At 39.9% G+C, this 21,048-nt stretch overlaps 2 protein-coding genes across 3 annotated transcripts; one reads left to right on the forward strand and one right to left on the reverse strand.

Moving 5' to 3' along the window:
* Positions 1 to 1,803: 1,803 nt before the first annotated feature.
* Positions 1,804 to 12,860, forward strand: LOC127600792 (tyrosine-protein phosphatase non-receptor type 2-like). Its single transcript, XM_052065591.1, has 9 exons — positions 1,804 to 2,084; positions 4,423 to 4,513; positions 4,924 to 5,024; positions 5,198 to 5,296; positions 8,032 to 8,169; positions 8,352 to 8,561; positions 9,159 to 9,320; positions 10,135 to 10,322; positions 10,765 to 12,860. The coding sequence occupies exons 1-9, from the start codon at positions 2,028 to 2,030 to the stop codon at positions 10,952 to 10,954; spliced, it is 1,236 nt and encodes a 411-aa protein (XP_051921551.1). The 5' UTR covers positions 1,804 to 2,027; the 3' UTR covers positions 10,955 to 12,860.
* dync2i2 (dynein 2 intermediate chain 2) lies at positions 12,661 to 20,290 on the reverse strand. 2 transcript variants are annotated; one of them, XM_052065589.1, is made up of 9 exons: positions 20,104 to 20,290; positions 18,222 to 18,482; positions 18,026 to 18,135; positions 17,701 to 17,858; positions 17,498 to 17,607; positions 15,751 to 15,918; positions 14,545 to 14,660; positions 14,303 to 14,460; positions 12,661 to 13,678 (listed from the first exon to the last, which is right to left on the reverse strand). In XM_052065589.1, the coding sequence occupies exons 1-9, from the start codon at positions 20,179 to 20,181 to the stop codon at positions 13,440 to 13,442; spliced, it is 1,398 nt and encodes a 465-aa protein (XP_051921549.1). In that variant the 5' UTR covers positions 20,182 to 20,290; the 3' UTR covers positions 12,661 to 13,439. The 2 variants fall into 2 exon arrangements, with proteins under 2 accessions (XP_051921549.1, XP_051921548.1); XM_052065588.1 differs by having other exon boundaries at positions 14,545 to 14,777.
* Positions 20,291 to 21,048: the final 758 nt, after the last annotated feature.

The raw sequence follows: 21,048 nt of genomic DNA on the forward strand, positions 1-21,048 counted from the left end.
GAATTCTTTCCAGCTTCAGTTGTTCAGCAGTCCTGGGTCTCCATTGCCATGTTTTACGCTCCATAATGCACCATAAATTTTCATTGGGACACAGGTCTGGACTGCAGGCAATCCAGTCTTGTACTGGTACTCTTTTACTATCAAGTCATGCTGTAGGAACGCATGTAGAATGTGGTTTGACATTGTCTTGATGAAATAAGCCATGAAAAAAACTTTTGAACTTATATTATTTTCCTTTTTGGCCAGCAGCACATGACATCCACAATTTCCAAAAACAATTGAAATGTGGAATTGTCAGACCACAGAACACTGCTCCAATTTGCCATCTTTGATGAGCTCGGACTCATTTTTGGGTGTTGTTGATAAATGTTTTTTTGCTTTGCATAGTAGAGTTTTAAGTTACATTTACGGATGTAGTGCCGAACTGTATTGACTGACATTAATTTTCTAAGCTGTCCCTGAGCCCATGTGGTGACACAATGATGTCAGTTTTTGATGCAGTGCTGCCTGAGGGATCGAACGTCATGGGCATTCAATGTTGTTTTTCGGCCTTGTCACTTACATGCAGTGAATTCTCCAGATTATCTGAACCTTTTGATGATATTATGGACCGTAGACGATTAAATCCCTAAATTCCTTTCAATTGTACGCTGAGGAACATCATCCAAACGGCTTGACTATTTTCTTATGCAGTTGTTTACCAAGACTTGAACCTCACCCTATCTTTGCTTATGAATGACTGAGCAATTCAGGGAAGCTCCTTTTAGACACAATTGAGGCACCCAACTGTTCCCAGTTAGGCCGTTCACTTGTGGCATGCTACAAACAAGTGCTTGATGAGCATTCTTAAACTTTCTCAGTCTTTTTACCACCAGTCTGGGCTTTTTATAATAATAATAATAATACATTTATAACATGCCATATTGCGAAGATGAGCGACACCTCTATCTTAATGATTATTTGTTAAAACAATAACATTTATCAATTTGAACATTAAATATCTCTTCTTTGTACTATATTCAATCAAATATAGGTTGAACATGATTTGCATATCATTGTATTCAGTTCTTATTTATGTTTAACACTGTCTCCCAACTTCATTAGAATTGGGGTTGTGTACAGTAGTTTTACACCCCACAACTGCATGTGGATTCAATTCAATTTCATTACAAATTTCACACTCCCATTTGCACGTTGTCCAGACTTTCATTGCAGAATTTCTTACTGTCACCATCATAACATTTCTTGTGTGCCTGACATTATGACTTTGATTCCAGGCAACTTATTCCTTTAATATCACAATAGCTTCTGGCACTTTTCACCACTACGACAATTTTTGCTACGCTGTAGTGTAAAAGGTACAATTGATCACTTCTTTAAAATCGGAATGTTGACCACACAATCATGATCAGAAATTGATTGATACGATTAAATGACAAACATTAAAGATGAAACATTAAAAGAAGAGATCGACTTATTTTACTTCGCTATATTTCTTCATTTATTTGTTACTTCTTTCTTTAATTTGCTTCTCACCCTATTTTTGTACTTCATAACGCATTCAGAACGTTCAAACAGCTGAACACCATCTGTCTCCCCTGCTTCCTCAATCACTCGGTGGCCAGATAGTTTTCTTGGGGGGAAAACAGTGTGATACTTCATGTGTCCATGATTATTATTATTTATCTTGTTATCTCATTTATCTAAACGTTTAAAACGAATTCAACATCAAGAAAACAGTTTGTGTTTCCAATGTAAAGAGGTACGCACAAAGCCTGGAGTCGAGAGGGGAGGGGGAGAGCTGGCAAGCAAACGTCATCAGCTTGTGGTTGTAGTGGCGTAGCAGACAGACAGACAGACAGACAGAGAGACAGGCAAACTGACAGACAGACTCCCCGCAGGGATCCCCACGGTCCCAACCACTGTAAACCGTGTAGATGGCCGCTCGAGGGGAGTAACTTGGTGAAGGCTGCCGCAAACATCATTTAGTTATCCAGAAAGTGTCCGAGGCGCTATTTAACTTTACAATGGAGCAAGAATTTGAAGACATTGATTTCTCCGGGGGATGGCAAAACGTTTACAACGTAAGTTTGTCGGCATTTACTGGGCCTCTGGTGTTTTGATGACGCGCGTGTGCTGATTAAACTACTACGCTAATTTTATTGCAAACACATTTTTTAAACTTCAGATGTTTCCAAGCGAGTCGTGTAATGTCAATCACGTGGCTATTAAATCTATTTTTGCGAATGAGGCTTTTTTAACCCACCCACTTTTCTTGAAAGACTAAGGAGAAGTAGCTTTCTGTGCTAGTAGTCCTCGACTTCCGTAGCCAGAAAACGTGCAAATGCTGTGTTCCAAGTTGAGCTCAGTTAGCTAATGCCATTTGACCGCAGCAGCGGTACACGCTTGCGTCAGTTTCTGAGAAGTCGTCATCATCGGGACTTCCAAAGAAGGCACGTGTTGTACAGCCATCTCCAAGGGAGCCGTGCGTTCACATTATCACACTGAAGTTCCGGTTTAACCCAAGCTGTGATCATGTCAGATAAAACCTACGTCGGTTTTCCAAAAGCAACACAAACGGAACAACAAAAAGAGCAGCATTGTCGATGAAAACAAACGGTTATCGTTATCGTCGAAAACAGTTGTTTGTTTCATGTTAGTACTGTACACGCACAGCCACCGTGCTTAGAGTCTTGTAAAATAAGATCAATGAAAATACTAATAATCCTAGTACTGTATTAAATATTTATGGTCAGACGTTTTGGCAGTGATTTATATTTTATGTTTCCCTTTTGTTCACGTTTCCCCTTTCCAATTTGCTGCTTTTGGAGTTTGTAAAGTTATTAACTAATTACTGTACTACATATTGTGGACTCAGCCGTAACCACGTTATTATTTTTTTAATTAACCCGAGCCAGGGCTGGACTGGCCATCTGGTTGACAGGGCAGATGCCCCGTTACTCGACATCTTTTGGGGCTCCGGTGGTGCTATTTGAACATTATTTTTCCCCATTTTCCCCAAGAGACCAGGCCATAATTTAGAGGGAGCAACCAATCAATCCATTTACATTATAGATAGCAAACTGAACCATTCAACTATGTGGTAGCCAGGGGTCGTCAGGAGTCATGTGTGAATACAAATTTTATAACAACCTGTCTTTAGAATGGAAGGTTTGATTCTTGAAGTCAGTGTCCATGATATCCAATATTTTCACACTATAGCAAGCAAACATCATGGCCGAGAAGTCATTATTTATCATGGTTTCATGAAATGCACATATATCCAGAACCTTGTTCAGCACATTCACAGTACAAGCAGGAATGAACCTGAAGTAAAAAGCAGCATCAACAATTCTGAAGAATAAAATGATTTCTGTCATTGTGCTTTCTTGTAGATAGGATTTGAATGAATGCCCCATCAACACCATAGCTCTGCCTCTGGTCGTCATGGCAATTAAAGCTTTATTAATCATTAGGCTTGCAATAGTGAGCAGAGTGTACGGTGGGTCGTTTGCATGTGACAAGACCACCTGAGACTGAGTTCCGTGGACTTACATAGAGGGTGTTAAATGTGTTGAAATGCTTGAGGCTTTGAATGTTATCTTAAGACACCTGGAAACTGTCTTAAATTGCAGGAGAAAAAAATGCCTGGATTTCCTTTAAAACTTAAGTAGCAGCGTCAGCCGTGTTGTTGAATTGAGTTGCTACCAAACCATTTGCCCGGGACTGTATGGTAGATTATTACTGTATATTATGTGTTTACACTTAATTTCACAGTGCACCTGGATGTGTTCACCTCTCATATTTTGGCATTCTTGCTAAACTTAAATATTTTTGCACACAGATTAGAAATGGCAGATTTTTACTACCGGTAATTAGCGACAACACATTGTTCCAAACTCAGCATATTCTTGTATCTCTGAAATTTCTATTCTAATTGGCATATTCTCCGAAGTGCCATTGCTATTGTAATCGTCTCTGGTTTGGTTTTGTAAAATATTTTTTATAGCACTTAAACAATAGTCACGGTTTATTGACGTAGTAAAAGACGTTTGTTGACGTAGTAAAAGACTTAAACAATGAAGCGGGATTTATTGCAAAAGACCTGTCAAGCAGGAAAGCAATAACAAGTGAAACAAATGCAGCATGCATTGTGTTAAGATTACTTGCAGAATTCAACCTTGTAGCTCGTCTTGTGAAAATCGCTTTGTCATTTTGGTGGACGATGCTGATTGTATCGATTATGATTGATGACATGTGTGTACTAGATTGTGCGGCACAAAACAAAAAGTAGTTCTTGTCCAATGAGGGCCAGGCTAATTAAAACACCACGTTATAGAGGAGACGACCATTTCCCAACAAGTACGGTAATCACCTTTTATGCAAAGCTAACATTCTTTGTCTTATGCTTTCTTTCTACAGGAGATCCGGAACCAAGCCAATGAATATCCCTACAATGTGGCAAAACTGGCTGTGAATCGTAATTTGAATCGCTACAGAGATGTTAGTCCATGTAAGTCTCCCGAACACACTTGTATGCTGAGATGAGCATGATATGAAACGATTGGAAAGGTAATGTGTTGAAATAAGACGTAAAGAAGAGAGCACCTTTTAGTGCAGTGCACTTTTTTTTGTGAACAAAAACGACAAAATGGATAAATGTTATCTATCATTTTCTATATGAACCGACAACATTGATGGTCGGGAAAGTGTGTGAAGTTTTGTTACCAGGCTGCTTTGACATGTTATGAACTTAGATCGGGAATCAGTGTTGAGCTCGGTTCCACAGTTTTGCCATTGTATCAATTAGGCTTTTGAGATTCTTTGGAATATGATATCGTTCACCTTTCTTGAAATATTAATCTGCATTGTGGTCAATAATGTCTTTTTGACTTGTTGCTATTCTGTCTCTCCTGACTTTAGATGATCACAGCCGGGTAAAACTTGAAAGTTCTGAAAATGACTACATCAATGCAAGTTTAGTCTCAGTGGAAGAAGCCCGTAGAGCTTACATTCTTTCTCAGGTGAGGTCTGCTATAAGCAAGATGTGTGTTTGTCACACTTAATTCACTTACATTTTTTGACAGCAGCATATTGGGTTATTTCACAAGGCTTATTTGGAGAGGAAAACTGTGGATTTTTAAAAAAATCTCTTTGTGACTACGTGTCCTAAATTTATTTTCAATGGGCTTTACAGGGTCCTTTAAGGAACACTTGTGGTCACTTCTGGCTGATGATTTGGGAGCAGTGTTCCAAAGCCGTTATAATGCTGAACAGAATCATTGAAAAGGGATCTGTAAGTACATTTCAACTCAATTGGGGATGAGCACGTTCATGTTTGTGCCAAACTAAAAGTCATTGCACCATAGTAAAGTCTAATTTTTTTAATGTTACAAAAACTTGGCATTTGAACAGGGGTGTGTGTGGACTTTTTATATTTACTACTAATAAATACATTGCTACATGGCCGTCGTATTTATTGCAAATTATATATTCACATTATATACGTGGATATTATTGGCACTTTGGTGATCATATATATCACTTTGGACACAAATCACTTGACTCATGATTCACAAATGACAACGGTAATACCTTTGTTGTATGACAGCAGTTGTTATTTCTGTATTTAGCAAACTTGATGGCTGCCTAAAAGTTCTGCTTGCATAGCAACCGAAAAAAATCTTAAGCTCACGCTCACAATTTTTTTTCATCCTTCTGTAGTCCAGACCAAAGTTTTGAGTCACGCATTCACATTTACGTGCAAGTTGCGTTTCACGCTGGTAACCCAAAAATGGATTGATGTCGTGTGTGTGGTAAAACTCAAACATTGCAAACTGTAAAACTGTAAAACTGTCAGTGGGGTTGCATCAGCTCATTATTTCATATGACTTCAGAGTGCTTCCGATAACTGGATTTAGTTGGTATATATTTGTGAGTTCCATGGTTTTCTTTTTCCTCTGGGTCCATGGAGCAGTCACAAGGTAAACCTAACAGCACCACACCTCACTTGCAAGAGGGCCGAGACTACTTCTCCAAGTGGAGTTTAGATGTGAGCAGTAACACTCAAGTTTTACATGAAACAGACTTGGAAGAGCGTGAAAAACAGCTAATGAGGGCAACTTTTGATGACTGGATCAGTTGTTATCATAAGTCACCATTCAGCTTCCACGCAGTAAAGAGGTGCAGTCATGACCCAAAACATCCTGCAAAGATTTTGCTCCACCCTCATATCACCAAAACATGAAGCCGTGTTTTGATGATAGCAGCAATCGTCTTGGTCATCCTTTCCACTGTATTGTTAGTGATGAGATTTCATTTCGGTGTATGTGCGCTTGCAAACATGTTTTTACGGTTGAGTAAAGATAAACAAAAATGTGATAACGGCGCCGAGTTTTGTCTGTTTTTGCAAATGCTAAAAACAGTCAAGGAGACAGCAGAGTAATGACTCCTTTGGGCAAAATCAGATTTGTTTTGTTCATTCAGCCTTAAATAATGATAATAATACATTTTATTTATAAGCACCTTTCAAGACACCCAAGGACACTTTACAATAACAAAAAACACAAAGCAATATGCATGTGTTCGCATTAAAGCACGCATTTGTTCCAAGGTGCAATCACCACACTCACACAGGATCCATGTAATGCGGTAATACTGATTCACATGTTCTGGCTGATGATGGAGTGAATTATGAACCTTCTAAAAAAATTGTAGTTCCCCTTACAACTTGAAGAGCCTCCTCGATGATTAAAATCAAGGCAGAAAGTGGGAGAGAGAGCTGCAGAAAAAGAGATTTAATGTACATAACAGTGTGTTAAATATCACAACATAAAGCCGTGTAAAGATGATTTTTACTTCATCATAAAATAAATATTGTATTATCAACAGCCCCGCTTTGTTTTGTGAAGTGCACTTATTTTCATGGTTGTATTGTGCCAGGCAGCAGTGCTGTGCTGATTTTACACTACAGTATCTCTTGGCATTACGTTGTTTGTTTGAAGATGGGCTTTGTTTTAAGAAAAGGACTCGTTTGTGTTTCATTCCATTCTTGTTGTGACGATTCTCTGTTGGCCAATTAGACCGATTGCTGGATGTGACCCTGCACAACTTTGAGCCCTTGACATACAAAAAGTGTACAGTGTGGAGAACAGAACTTGACTGCTTCTTGGAAACTGGGCTTAGGCTATCAAGTTCTAGGTATTGTCGACTCTAACCACCCTAAAAATAAGAATATTGTGGAATTGCACGTGTGGAGCATCGCAGCTTGGTGTCTCGTCTTTGTGGTGATGGATTTGCACGCAAAACATTTCAACAACTCGTGACTTGTATTTAATTGAGGATTTTGCATTTTTATAGAGGCAATTGTTCGTGGAAGAGAAATACGGAAAATGATCTTTCTGATAATGTTGGGGAAACTCCTAACCACATAAAAGTCATGCTTTGATTTGTTTAAGTCACCCCCAGTGCGTGGCAATTTGATGTGGAGGTATGTGTCCACCCTGCATAGCAATGCCTTTAAAACTTCTGGACATACCACCTGGAAAAAGCACAAAAATGCAGAGTTGAAAAGAGTTTTGTCTTGGGTAATAGGTAAGATTGTAAATTTGAAACTCCCCGTAGAAGAGCCAAATTGGAATGATCAAAAAAGGGCGGGTTTCAAATTATTTTTTTTTAAAGGAAGCCAATGTTTCTGTTTTCCCAATGCTGTGGCCGCGTGTGCAGAATTTGCTGAAACCACGCCTTGCTCAGCTGTAAATCAAGTATATCTCGCATCTCTCTTATGCTTTCAACATCCCTACATATTTGTGCCGCAAAATTATACATGCTTAAAGTTGCCAGTGGATAGAATATATCCCGCCGAGTCATCGCAGGGCTTTCCACACTGATTAAAGGCACTAGCCACCAGCTAGCTTCCCAGCTAAAAAGCTTCCCGCATCACCTTGTTTTTGTTCTGTGCAAGCCTTTAGTTCCCCAGGCTCATACTTTTATTTCTACCATTCTTAATGAATTCCTATTTATTTTTTCCAGGAAAAGTGTGCGCAGTACTGGCCAACTACGGCGGAACAACAAATGTCCTTCACTGACACCGGTTTTGTTGTCAGGCTACTGTCAGAGGAGGATCATTCCTATTTCAAAATCCGTGTGCTAAAATTGCAAAACGTCAAGGTAAGATCGAGTCTGTTTAAAAGGAAGATTTCCATATGTGATGTGTTTAGTGTGACGGTTTTGGCAGCTACAGCGTCTAAACTTTTTTCCCATGAGTTGTGTTGTCAAATGAGCCTGTTTGTGGAGAAATCTGTTCACACAACACTCAGATCACGATTAAGGTCCCACATTGTCTGTCACAGACAGGGGAGTGGAGATCGATTTATCACTTTCACTACACCGCGTGGCCGGATTTTGGTGTGCCGGAATCTCCTGCCTCCTTCCTCAACTTCCTTTTCAAGGTTCGGGAGTCTTGTTCACTGGGCACAGAGCATGGGCCCTCAGTTGTGCACTGCAGTGCTGGGATTGGGCGTTCTGGGACCTTTGCCTTGGTGGACACCTGCCTGGTCTTGGTGAGAACAGAGATTGTTTTCAAATTTGGCCAGTGAGGATAGTAACAATCGTAGGGTTGATATGAGTTGACCGAGAGTCATCAATTCACACTCCAAAAATCAATCTGATCTAATAATAATAACCAGCTGCAGGTGAGATCAGAAAATCCTTGTTGGATCTATAAAATTCATCTTGCCTCGTTATACATTCACAGATACAAGTAAACATACTGTACAAACAAAAATAAACTATTATGTGGTGTAGGTCTATAATGAAGGTATAGGAATTAAGAAATGTAAAAAAAAAATGTGCATGCGATGTAGCATGTACATGTGTGAGGTTTAAGTTTGGTTTGTCAAAAATGTCTTGAGTTTAATTTACGGTAAATGTAAAGTTCACTGAGGGGGAATTTGAATATTTATGTTCCGTAGCCGAGTCCACATCTTTGTTAAAAGGGCCGGCAATACTGGCTGCAACCTTTTCCCTAGTCTGATTAAATATAGTTCCAAGTTTTAGATTTTGCTGAATGTAACAAACAATGCAACTGTGTCAACTGTTTTCCAAAGCATGGATTTGCCCGGTCCTTTTAATCAAATAGGGAAAATATGTTTTTCCAGATGGATCGGAGGAATAATCCGTCCTCGGTGGACATACAGAAGGTTCTTCTGGACATGAGGGAATACCGCATGGGCCTGATCCAGACTCCTGATCAGCTGCGCTTCTCGTACATGGCTGTCATCGAGGGAGCCAAACTCCTTGGGACCAACATTTCAGCACAGGTAGCACTTTGACTGAAGGGAACGGCGAGGTTTATTATTTTTATCCACTTTAGTAAATGGAATTAAAAGAAAGAAATGGTTAGTGGTTGGTAAAGTGATTATTGATAATTGCTATTTTTAATTTTCATATTACTTTAAATTGAGGAAATTATTCGAGAGAGGCTTTTTATTTGAAGCAGAAATTAAATTCCGACATCAAAAGACTACATTTGTTTTTAAAAAAAAAGAAGAAAAAAAAAGCAGTGTGCCCTGTGACTCTTTTGCTGAATCTAACATAAGCAAGTGCGTCAATGTTAGGAAGTGGCATACATGTCATTTTAGTGAGTGACGTGGTGAGGTTTGTGGCTGGTGAAGCACTGGTAGCTGATGGTAGGGTCTTGAATGCCCCTGTCAACCTTGCATTTTTCATCTGCTGTGTTATGCAATTCGCAAAACAAAACTTCTTGACACTATTTGGCAAATTAACATTCTGTTCACAAATATACTGTATACCATTGACCACTCACAAGTGTGGGTCAAATTTTGACCAGTTTTGAAAATGTCTTGCTTTCTTCAATGATGCAATGTTGATGGCTGAACAAAAATATTGTTTAGGGGGTTGCCTGAAAAGTGATGATTTCATATTTAGCACTGGATTCTAAGCTAACAAACGGATGCCTTCTATTGCTGGTTTGGACATCAAGTGGTTAAAACAATGCAGAGGAAGAGATGTGATCATCTTTAAAGCACGTGTGGATAGTTTATTTTAAGATGAAATTTGTATTGTTAATAATATGCGAAAATCATTCTGTTTTTGTACTTTGCCTGGTATCAGGTCAAGCCAGTGGTGGTGTCCAGAGATGATTTGGAGACAGAGCTGCCTCCACCTCTCCCTCCACCGAGACCTCACTTAAACAACAGCAGACCTTGCATGGAGTTCGAGCTCACCTCCAAAGACCACATGCCTTTGCTTGGAGAGAAGCCACAGTACCAAGATCACAGCGAGGCAGAGAGCACTGGACAGTAAGTAAACCATCTTTTTGTCGGTTTTATCTGTCAAAGAAATCTCACTGACTTGAAATGTAATTAAGACAAAAATAGAGGTATGCATTGGTAATTAATCCAGTAGAATAGATTATGTACCGGTAGTTAAAAAACAACGCACAAAAATGAAATGCTGAAATAGTCGAAAAAACCCTGAGACACGGAGGGTTTTGTATGACAGGAAAGGACTTTAAAGTCATTACAAGTTTGTAAACATGGACTCGTCAAAAACATTCAATTTGCGATTGTTTCTTGATTAATTGATCAGGATACAGAATGTACTACTAATGTACTTGTGTCCAGGTAAGATTTTTCGGACTATAAGCCGCACTTAAAATGCTTTATGCGCTTTGTAATGTCGTGCGCCCTCACGGTGTAAGCGTCTGGTTTGTTGATGACTCATTGCTTCTTTTTCTTGCAGTGTGAAGAAGCGACACCGTGAAGAGAAGATTGCCAGCATCTCACAGAAGGTCCAGCAGATGAAACAGAGACTGAGCGACTCGGAGAGAAAAAAAGAGAAGTGGCAGTACTGGAGACCCATTCTGCTTAACGTCGGTGCAGGTGCTGCATTGGCTTTTGGTCTGCTGGTGTGCTGGATGTACTCCCAGTGAGCATCTCGCAGTCACTTCGAACTGACTCTTATTTTGCACCAGTACCTGAGATTAGGTACTTCTCAAAGTAGATTTAGAGGGTATTTATTTCTTAAGGTCACAATGCAGGAGTGCTAGATCAAATGACTGTGTATATTTTTAATAGATCTAAACAAAATTAGTTACATCTCAGGATCTTGGTGCCAGCATGAGGATTTCCTTTTTCTTCTTGTCTCTGAATGTACTGTATCATTTCATGGAAAATATGTATGAAAGGTGCAGTGCAGAAGACAATTGTATTTTATTTTTTTCATTTACAATGATCAGATAGGCATACCCCATTCTATGTCACATCTTTACATTTAGAAATTCAAAATGACTGTTCAGGAATTTGATACTCGAGCGTTGGGAGTTAGGTCCCACGCCCCCATCACTCGTTGAATTAATGCATTTAGTGTTTCTGAAAGGCACCACTTGTTCTTCCATTCACATTCAGCGGGGCATCCCAAAATTGATTAAGTGTATATTTTTAGTCGGCTAGACACTTACGAGAGCTGCCTTGCTTCTGATTTTGCTTCAGAAAAAAACGTTTTATCTTACAGCATATGAGTGAGTATTTAGCTTTCATGTCCTTTGTTTGGATCCGACAAATGGTCGGGTCGTTCACCTCGTGGTGCAGGTATTGTCCCACTGGCTGGGCTCATTTTGTGTCATTACAAGTTATCCCACTGTTTCGCTTTCAGGAAACCAAGGCAATATATTCATTTACTCAATTAATTTGTGTTCTCTGATTGGTGGAATGTAGACTCTGTCGGATCTGTGACACAGCTGACTCCTATTTCTTGTTGCACCTTGGAGTTGCATGTAACCGCATTGGTTTGCAACTAACTGGGACCAAGCTGTATCAGTTGGAAGTGTACAGTGGGTTAAAATTCCTCTGAGCAAATGTAAATGCCTGTTTGTTGTTTGAGGATGTGCCTTCATGTGATTTTAAATGGAACAAATGTGTGCGACCAGGTTTACTGCAATCTCAAGATCTTACTTCACGTGAGCTTTTATCTCACTCTCCCCGCCCCCTTCCTCGAACCAAAACAAAAATACAGGTGCCCAGGATTTTGTCATTTCTGTCACAAGCACACAGTCTCATTTATATGTCTTCACATTGAACTCATAAACCTTTTTATTCATGGCATTCCATTTGTTTTTGCTTTCCAGATTCAATGTTTTCATTTTGGTCCCACATCTAGCCACAATGACAACATTTGTTGTTTGAACAAAACAACATGAAATACTTCTTAATAAAACAATATCCTTTTTTTCCAAAACCTGGCATTGCATCTGTTATTTTTAAGAGATTTTATGGTATTCATGACAGTGTTCCAACTTCTCTGTTTAGCATTTGCTGTACTGTTGCCGCAATTTCATTCAGTTGCATGAGTTTAATAACTCCTGTCAGACTGGCAATGTTCTCCTCTTGGATTCCAGGAAGGGATTCAGCATTTCTTGAAGTCCTGGCCCGGATTAAGCACCATAGTTTCATATGCTGTTATCTGATGTGCTCGCGGGAGGACTTTTCCTAGTAAATTGTTCAGGAAAAAATGTATATCCATATGAAAACTGGCAAAATTCCGAATGGTAATCATGCCTCCTGGCTACAATACAACAAAGACATCTGGGGGAATAATTTTTTACATATTAAAAAAACTAAACAATAATCAAGTCACACAAATTAGCTGCACTTTTAATAATATAAGGTCATGTCATTACAGTATTGCAATTCCACCACGACAGATGAAACTGTAAACATTCAGTTTTACAAACGTCCTTAAACCCGTAAGGCATCTGACTTGACAAATCTTTTGCTATTTTATCCTGTTCAATCATAGCAACTACCAAGATTCGAACAAGCCCAGCAAACAATATAAAACGAGAAAAAGGGAAAAAAAAGAAACATATTAAAGTCCAAAACAGTTTAATTTTATCCATCCATCCATTTTGCAATCCGCTTTACCCTCAAAAGGGCCGTGGTGCGCACAGGAGCCGATCACATCTGTCTTCGGGCAGTAGGCGGGGTACACCTTGAACTGGTTGCCAGCCATTCATCATAAATTACATTTACTTTTAAATATATCGGTAACATCACATAGTAAATTTGAAATGGAAAATGTGAGTAAAGTTAGGAATATCCCTCTTTCTCTCTAGGACATTTGCTGTAGTTTTTGTTAGCCCCAAATCAACCCCGATGTTCATAAACCTGTGATGATCAAAATTTTTGCAAACCCATGATCAGAAATGACAATGACGTCCTTATTACGTCTTCATTAAGAGACGAGGGTCCAGCTCCGATGACTGTTATAAGTCTATAGCTGTGTAAAACACCATCAAACAATATTCATTCCATTAGCTTTTGATTTGCCTTTTGAAATATAACTCCGGTTCCATATGACACATGGCCGAAACGGCAACCGTCACTACAATTGCAGTAGTCCCCATCCATCCCACAGTGTCATTCTGCTACTTGATTGGCTATTTGCTCCAGAAGATGGCTCTCTGTGGGGATCTGTTCTGTTAAATCAGTGCTGAGCTTCCAAACACCAACTGTTCCATTGGTTTTTCCCACTGCAAGGAGGCCGGGGTTTTGACAGTTGAAGGCCAAACAGGTTGCGGCGTGGCCAACGCCTCCTGGGTCAATCGTGGCTGCTGGTCTCAGGGACCTGCGACTCAGATCGAATATTTGCACCTCACCTGGTGGAAAAAAAGAGTGCCTTTAGAGGGCGTAACACAAATGAGTACGCGCTTGGCCAAGTAATCATTACATAAGAAAGATTTTCAGAATGCTGACAATGACTAGACTCATCTCGGGTAAAATTCCTCTGAATTTGAAATTTTGAATGTAAAATTTTGCTCTGCTAAACCCTCAGTGCTGTTGACTGAATTTCTTGGAAAAAAACAACAATTTTGCATGTGCAGATTAAAAAAAATGTCATATGTCATGGCCATCATGTGAGGGAGTATTTTATAACATGAGATAGAAAATATTCATTCTGAAAGGGAATCAAAGGCCACGGCATTGCATATTGAAGAAATAAGTAATGAATAGATTTAAGTTTTACTCATAAATATCAGGCAATTAGGTATCACTGGTACATCAGTCCACTTAGAATTGGTTGATTGAAGACTCTAAATAGCCTATAGGAGTGATGTGCTGTAAATGTAAATGGTTGTGTGAATGTTTGTGCGTGTGTGTGTGTGTGTGTGTGTGTGTTTGTGCGTGTGTGTCTGTGTTAACCTACTGCATTAGAGTAGCCTTTTATTTAAAACTAATTATTAATGATCACCGTGAGATTTCCAATACTTGTGATACTGTACCTTGTCCAGTGGCTGCAGCAAAAAGCAGCGGCCTGGTTGGAGACCACTGCACTTTAAAAACATAAGTGTCTGACACTCGTATTGAGCGCAGTGGGTTGGTCTGTAGCAGAGAATGGAGGTGAGCCAGACCATCAGTTCCTGCACTCAAAAACAGGTTCCTAAAGAAAACACATCGGTCACACATGAGTCACCGGTTGTATTTAGACATTGATTTAGTCACTGATACGACCTTAAACCTGTACCTGTGAAAAGGTGAGCAGTGTATGGAGTGGACAGGGCCGCTGCCAGGCCGAAAAGAGAAGACGGCTGGGGCTCTCAGTGGCACGCTGAGACATTCAGACGGGACCGCTGCTGGTGTCTGTGAGGAGAGGGAGCATCTCAGTAGTAGGCCACCCTCGGAGCCTACTAAAAATGTGTCTGGGTCCCATGGAGACAGATCCAAGGAGGTGACACCCACAGGGCTGGTGCCTTGACCCTAAAAACAAATTACAATCCCGTACAACACACATGATGTCTGTTTATTGAACAGATCATTTTAAAAAAACAAGAACTGCTATTGACCCATTAAGGACAAAACCGGACTGGGGGTGGGGGTCGGGTGGGGTGGGGATGGGGGATGATATAAGAAATAAGAAGTACAGTGAAACTCCTCTACAACGAAACCTACATGGGCAAAAATACCCCCTAGTGTGAAAAAATATTAATGCATTAACACCATTCCCACTTTCCTGCCCCCCATTACAATGGAAACAAAACCCTGTTGCGTTATATGAAATATTTTTCTCTGCTCTTGCCTCGGGAAGAGATTCACTACAATGAAGTCTAATCCAACAGCGACCTCTACTGCTTCGTTCGGAAACAGCAACCAACACACTGGTTTACACATGCGCAGTAGTCCAGGAAGTATTTGTGATTGTTAGTTTCAGACGCAGTAAGAACGTTGCATAGCTAAAATTGCTACAAAACGGACCTTTGGATGTCAAGCAGCTTAGACAAGAAGAGCTCTGACGCTGGAAGAGAGAGTAAAAGTGATCAAAATGAAAGACGGAGGAAACAAAATAAAAGACATTATCCAAGAAATTGATGCAAGTGAAAGTGAATGCCGATGGTAAATTTTGCAATTTCTTTCCCTTTTTTCTTTCTACACTAACTATATGAAGTGTCAAATAAGTGTTTGCTCATACTTATGCACTATTGGAATAAAAATAGAGTACACATACGTTGGTATATGCGTGTACACATACGTTTGTGTGTGTGTGTGTTTACATCTGAGATCAAATTTGCTATAGTGAAAAACCCCCTGTTGTGATAAATTTATTGCTGCAAACATGATTTCGTTGTAGAGGAGTTTCACTGTAAGTAGTATCTCGTTGTCAGGCAATGAACTTTTTGGTAGTTGCTTTGAAATAACTGTCAGTGTTCTTCTGTCTTGGAACAGTGAGCCTTACCTTGAAACTGATGTTCTTGGAAAGAACTTGCTGTTGCACGAGGGCAAAGGCCACTTTCAGGACACATTTTCCTTGCTCCGCGCTCACTGTCCATAGCAGAATCCTCCCTCCAGAGCATGCACTCAGAACACCAAACTCTCCTTTATTCTGCAGGGGCACCCAGGTAACCTATGGGAATGTGTACATACAAACACACAGCCATGTTATGATGTCCTTATCATTCACCTATCCAGCAATAATAAAGTACCATAGTTGGACTAGATCTTCTCGGTTACAGGTAATATGAATCCTGTGTCCTTCTGGTCTTTTACACACATTTTAATGAGATTGCGCCAATAAGAAAGAAAAAAAAACTCAAATGAAGCCCAAACGAATACATTACATCTAACTTCGCAACAAAGCTAATTTCAGGCACATAAAATTTGATGTTGTCATTGATGGTGAGCAGCCATTTCATTCCCTTCCATTAACCATGTGACAGACCAGTCAGGGTGAATGATGGTTTGTGTACTCGGTGCAATTGTTTTGTTTGAGTCCTTTGTTCAATAACCAAAAGTCATGACTCATGCAAAATACTGTATGTATGCCACAGTTTCTAATAGAACCTTTTCAAGAGAAAATGATTCAATCAGTTGAACGTTCTTAAAAGTTACACAATTGTGGGATTGGAAAATTCTCGGAAAATAAAATGAAATAAATTGAACCCCTGCTGTAGAGTAGATTTTTGATTTTTTTTTTTCAATTGATTTTTATAGTACTGGGTTCATGCAGGTCAGAATTAGGAGTTGTGCATCTCGAGTGGAGCACTGACGTCTGCTGGATGAAGATAGAGGGTAAATACGGGCAAGAAGATAAGGCAGACAAGTTCACCTATGAAGCAGCAGTAATATTTGAAACTTGTGGAGCAGAGAATGTATGCCTGCGAGTAATTTGTATGGACTTTTTTGTATGTGTTGCTGCTGTGTGTGTGTCAATGTGGCAGTTATTCAAAGATTTAGAATTACCTTTACTTCTATCTATGCCTGCAGATGGCATATCGCATGAATCTAGTGGACTTTCATTCAGCAAAATGATATGGTTTAGTCCAGCTGTTTGGTGTTGAACTATAGATCGTTCAATTGTCTTTTGCTTCATGTGTCAGTTTCATAGTAAACTGCAACAGATAGTAAAAAATAAACGCTTGGTACAAGCACGTTGTACCTCTTAAAACTCATTCAGTACCAGCCAATTCTGGACCAAGTCTGAAAAGACGTTTAAAAACGTCTTTGGGAGTGAATGAGTTAATTTGGAATTAACAGTGCCAACCTGAGAATCTTATATTCGGATCTTCAAAGTGAAGCTATACGATAGTCTCCCCATTTGTCGACAGCGTGAGAGGGAGAACAGGTGCCAAGGAATGCTTTAAAAAGTGTATTTCAATAACTTTAGGTGTACTTTAATAAGTTTAAACGTGGGAAGGTTGAAACAACAGCATTCCAAAGGTTTTTATCTGATCTTTCGATATTGCGGCTTTTCACCCGTGGCTGATGGGTCTGGCACATTGCCCCGCATGAAAACCGGGGCTTGACTTCACTGTAGTGTGTGCATGAATAAACTGGTAAAAATGGAATCTCATAGGAATTTATTATTGAAATGTTTAATGAAACATACACTCTGTGCCACTTCCGCTTTCCACCCCTTTATCACGCTACAAAAGGGAAAAAGTTAACATCACTAGTCGGTTTGTAAGTCCTGAGGTCTCTCTCACCTGACAAACGGGCTCTCTGTGGCTATCTGCAGACATGCCAGTTTGAGCCACTACTGGATCTGTTGACTGGCTGGTGTCCCAGACGATCACTTCCCCACTGTATAAACCACCTGCAGCCACAGCATCACAGACAAGCGAATGACATGTCTGTCAAATCATGATAATGTAACATGTCGCAAAAAAGAACAGTCCGGGTCATATACCTGTCATTAGAGCGGGGTGCTTGGGGTGACAACACAGAGCTGTCACTGGAGTAGGAACATCGATGACCAGATCAGCTTGTTTGGGGTTCAGACCTCCATGATCTATGTTCCATGTGCAAATATATGACTTATCATTGCTCCAATCGCCTTCTGCCATCCTGCCAATCACACAGGCAAATTGCCTTCCTCAGCGAGTGAATTAGACATGCTTGATAGAAGCTCACTCACTGCAGGAGAGCTTGTTCAAACAGGGTTGTGTTTCGCAGAACAGTAGGGGATGTCGAGCTTTGAGTGATTCCTAATAATATAATGGGATGCAACATACCGGCCATAAGCACAGGCTATGACTGCACCAGTACAACTCCAGGACACGCTCGTGACATGAAGATCTTGCTCTAGGGCCCTGGGATGTTGAAGTTGGTGAAGGCACAAAACCTATCAAAATGCCAGAAGCAAGCAATAAAGGCAAGGTCAAATATTGATGTGTTTTATATTTGATGATTCATCAGTTCACTGCTTACCATTTGATTGTGTTCTTCCCAGTTCACCTGAAAGCCATCAAAAGCATGACTCTTGGCATTTCTGACCAACTCACGGATAACTGGGGCCTCAATTTGACGTAGGAAGTCGTTCAAGCCGGGCAAATGGAGCATATTGTGGGGGTCTTGGAGGAACTGTGTCGTTACATGATCTTGGAGTTCTGTTTGAGTACTGCTGACGACGCTGGAACAGGTCTGTACTCCTGTTTCAGTACTGTGAATGGCTCTGGTCTGGCAGCCTCTCTGAGATGTGCACATATACACAAGCATACACAGGGAGAAAATGAAAGAAATGCTTTGTAGAGGTATGGCGACTGGATAGATGCTTGGCTGGTAGACACATTCAATGAGTTTCCTTTTGTTTGTCCTTGAATGAGCATTACGATGGTGCGACATCTGGTGACTCTGGCCCGGGTAGTTTTGTTCGATTTGAGTTAAAAATAAAACACTGAAGATTTTGTTTCATTTATTTAGATGTCCAAGTGGAAGGCAAAAAGAAGTTGCTTAAACCGGCGAGGCAGAGGAATCACGCTAGGAAGGATTTGCAGCTGGTGAGGGTGATTCAAGACAAATGTAATTTTGACCTGGTGTTTGTACATCCACTTAAGTTTCCGTGGGTTTGAAAATGATTGATACCAAACTTCTCTGTCTGCCCGAGTGACTCAACCCCTCACTTTCTGAAATTGAGTGTTCACACAAAGCATTTCATGAACATGCACTACTTTATTAAGCATTTTCTTTTTCGAGCTTGTGAATGTGTCATCCTGCTACATTGCATCATGGACATTTTAGCTATGTTCCGGTCTTTTGTTGACTAATAAGTCATGCTTTTTATGCGTCTCTGCTGCCTCTGTCTGCATTTCTATTAAGGTCATCTGAATTGGGTATGGTCTGACATTGTTGTCTGACTAGGTGCAGCAATTGCTCTTATGAGTGAGTGAAACTGAGCGATACCCAGCGCGATCGTCTGAAGCATTTTGAAAGTTCTTGTTCTTTTTTATTGAGTACCACTGTCTAACAAGCCAGCACGAGCATAGGAAAGCTCCAAGTGCCAGTCCACTTTTGAAGAAAATGAGGAACAGCATAACATTCAAGAAAGAATGCATAGGAAAGTACCAAAAATGGCAGGTTCCTTTTCTGAACAATATCCTCTTCACCTCACCCTCTTTACTGTCTTTCATGCATCACCAAGAGACTTCCATGTGATGTTTCATGCTTCTGAGAACATGATAAAATGGAGGGGCGACGACAGTGGTGGAAAGCGGCTTTTGAACTATGGGCATACGGCCAATCACTTACTGAACTACAACATTCACTGCTGAGCTGGACTATAAAGTTTTTACCAATACAGGGTGCTAAGAAACTAAATTGCACAGAGATTATCTATATTGCCATAATTGTCCATGTTACTTTCTATAAAAGGTAAAAGTGATGTTTAATTATGTAGCAATTTATATAACTTCATATAATTTTCTGCATGTTAAACTACAATTATTCTCTATTTTTACAAATTAGAATGTATGAGTATCTCGAACAGATTAATTGGATTCATATTTGCTGTGAATTTGGGAATTTCTCCATTGCGAGACTAATAAAGGTTTTCTTATCTTATGTTATCTTATTTCCAATGGGACATATTGTTTTGGTTTTCCTTCGATTGCACACAAATGACACCCAATAACGGAGTTTTTGGGTGAAAGGTCGTCCTTACAAAGTATATTTCTTTGTTTTGATTCACACTGTGTTGGCATCTCTCACTATGACGTCCGTGCCCATCCACTTTCCAAGATAACTGGTGCTTGACTGTGCATACAAATCATGACTTCTTTATGTACTCATATCCAACGGCGTTGCTTAAACGTACCGACTCCTGCGACGACTGCTGAGATTTTCGCCAGGATGACTGGATACTCACTGACACTTGTGCTTCGTCCGTAAACATATCAATAAATCCGATTGTAAAATGAAAAAAAAAACCAAACAAAATACTAGCCTTGACTACGACATAGACTCAACATCCGTCAACAAAAGTCGATTTCTTCTGCTAATAATATTGGAGCCCCGCAAGCATAAATGAGCGCAGTACTGCCATCTTCTGGTATTTTGTTTACCTCTCTCCACAATTTAACTTGAAATCATCCGATGAACTGTCTGGTACCTACACCCATATACAGGTATTGCAAAGTTATTAATACAGGGTAACAAAAAAAAAAACAGAAACCAGGGAGGGGGGGGGGCTTTTAAAAAAAAAGAAAAAAGGGCATAAACAAAGTTTGAATTGCTTGATTATTATTTAAGTATGAAACATGGCCACTTTGATGATAAATATTGAAGTATTGATAAAAAACTTGTACTCATCTCGATGACAAGTGGGTTTTCTGCCATTTAGATTTATAGTATTGGATTCTGATAAATCGTTTTGATGTTCACTGATTCACTTGTATGTCAATTTGACTCAAGTTACTGTCTCCAGTGATAGCTACTAGAGTCTAGTAGCTATCACTGGAGACAGACGTGCAGAAAAAAGCATTCTCCATCTTTGTTAATCCTATTGGATGATTTCAGTTAACGAAGTAGAAAACCCACAGTACTGATGGATTATGAGTGGAGCAAAATATTGTTACAATTATGGCCTAATATAATCAGAAGCAAGTTTTAGTTCGATCTGAAATTTGGCTTTGACTGTAAAACGGTTGGTATATCAAGCATCAACGGAATGAAAGTATCTTCCTTCATTGTTACACGAAGTGGAGTCCACTTTGCCACATTCAAAATGGCGGCGGCGTGGAATTTGGATTCCACGGTCAAG

This window comes from Hippocampus zosterae, chromosome 5 (genome assembly GCF_025434085.1).
Source record: "Hippocampus zosterae strain Florida chromosome 5, ASM2543408v3, whole genome shotgun sequence".
Lineage (NCBI taxonomy): Eukaryota > Metazoa > Chordata > Actinopteri > Syngnathiformes > Syngnathidae > Hippocampus > Hippocampus zosterae.

Coding starts and splice junctions, on each gene's coding strand:
- LOC127600792 (XM_052065591.1), top strand. CDS start 2,028: ATGGAGCAAGAATTTGAAGACATTGATTTCTCCGGGGGATGGCAAAAC. Junction 5,025..5,197: donor GAGCTTACATTCTTTCTCAG/GTGAGGTCTGCT, acceptor TGGGCTTTACAG/GGTCCTTTAAGGAACACTTG. Junction 8,562..9,158: donor TGGACACCTGCCTGGTCTTG/GTGAGAACAGAG, acceptor ATGTTTTTCCAG/ATGGATCGGAGGAATAATCC.
- dync2i2 (XM_052065588.1), bottom strand. CDS start 20,181: ATGTTTACGGACGAAGCACAAGTGTCAGTGAGTATCCAGTCATCCTGG. Junction 17,608..17,700: donor GCACCCCGCTCTAATGACAG/GTATATGACCCG, acceptor CTGTGGCTGCAG/GTGGTTTATACAGTGGGGAA. Junction 14,778..15,750: donor CCAAGAACATCAGTTTCAAG/GTAAGGCTCACT, acceptor ATTTGTTTTTAG/GGTCAAGGCACCAGCCCTGT.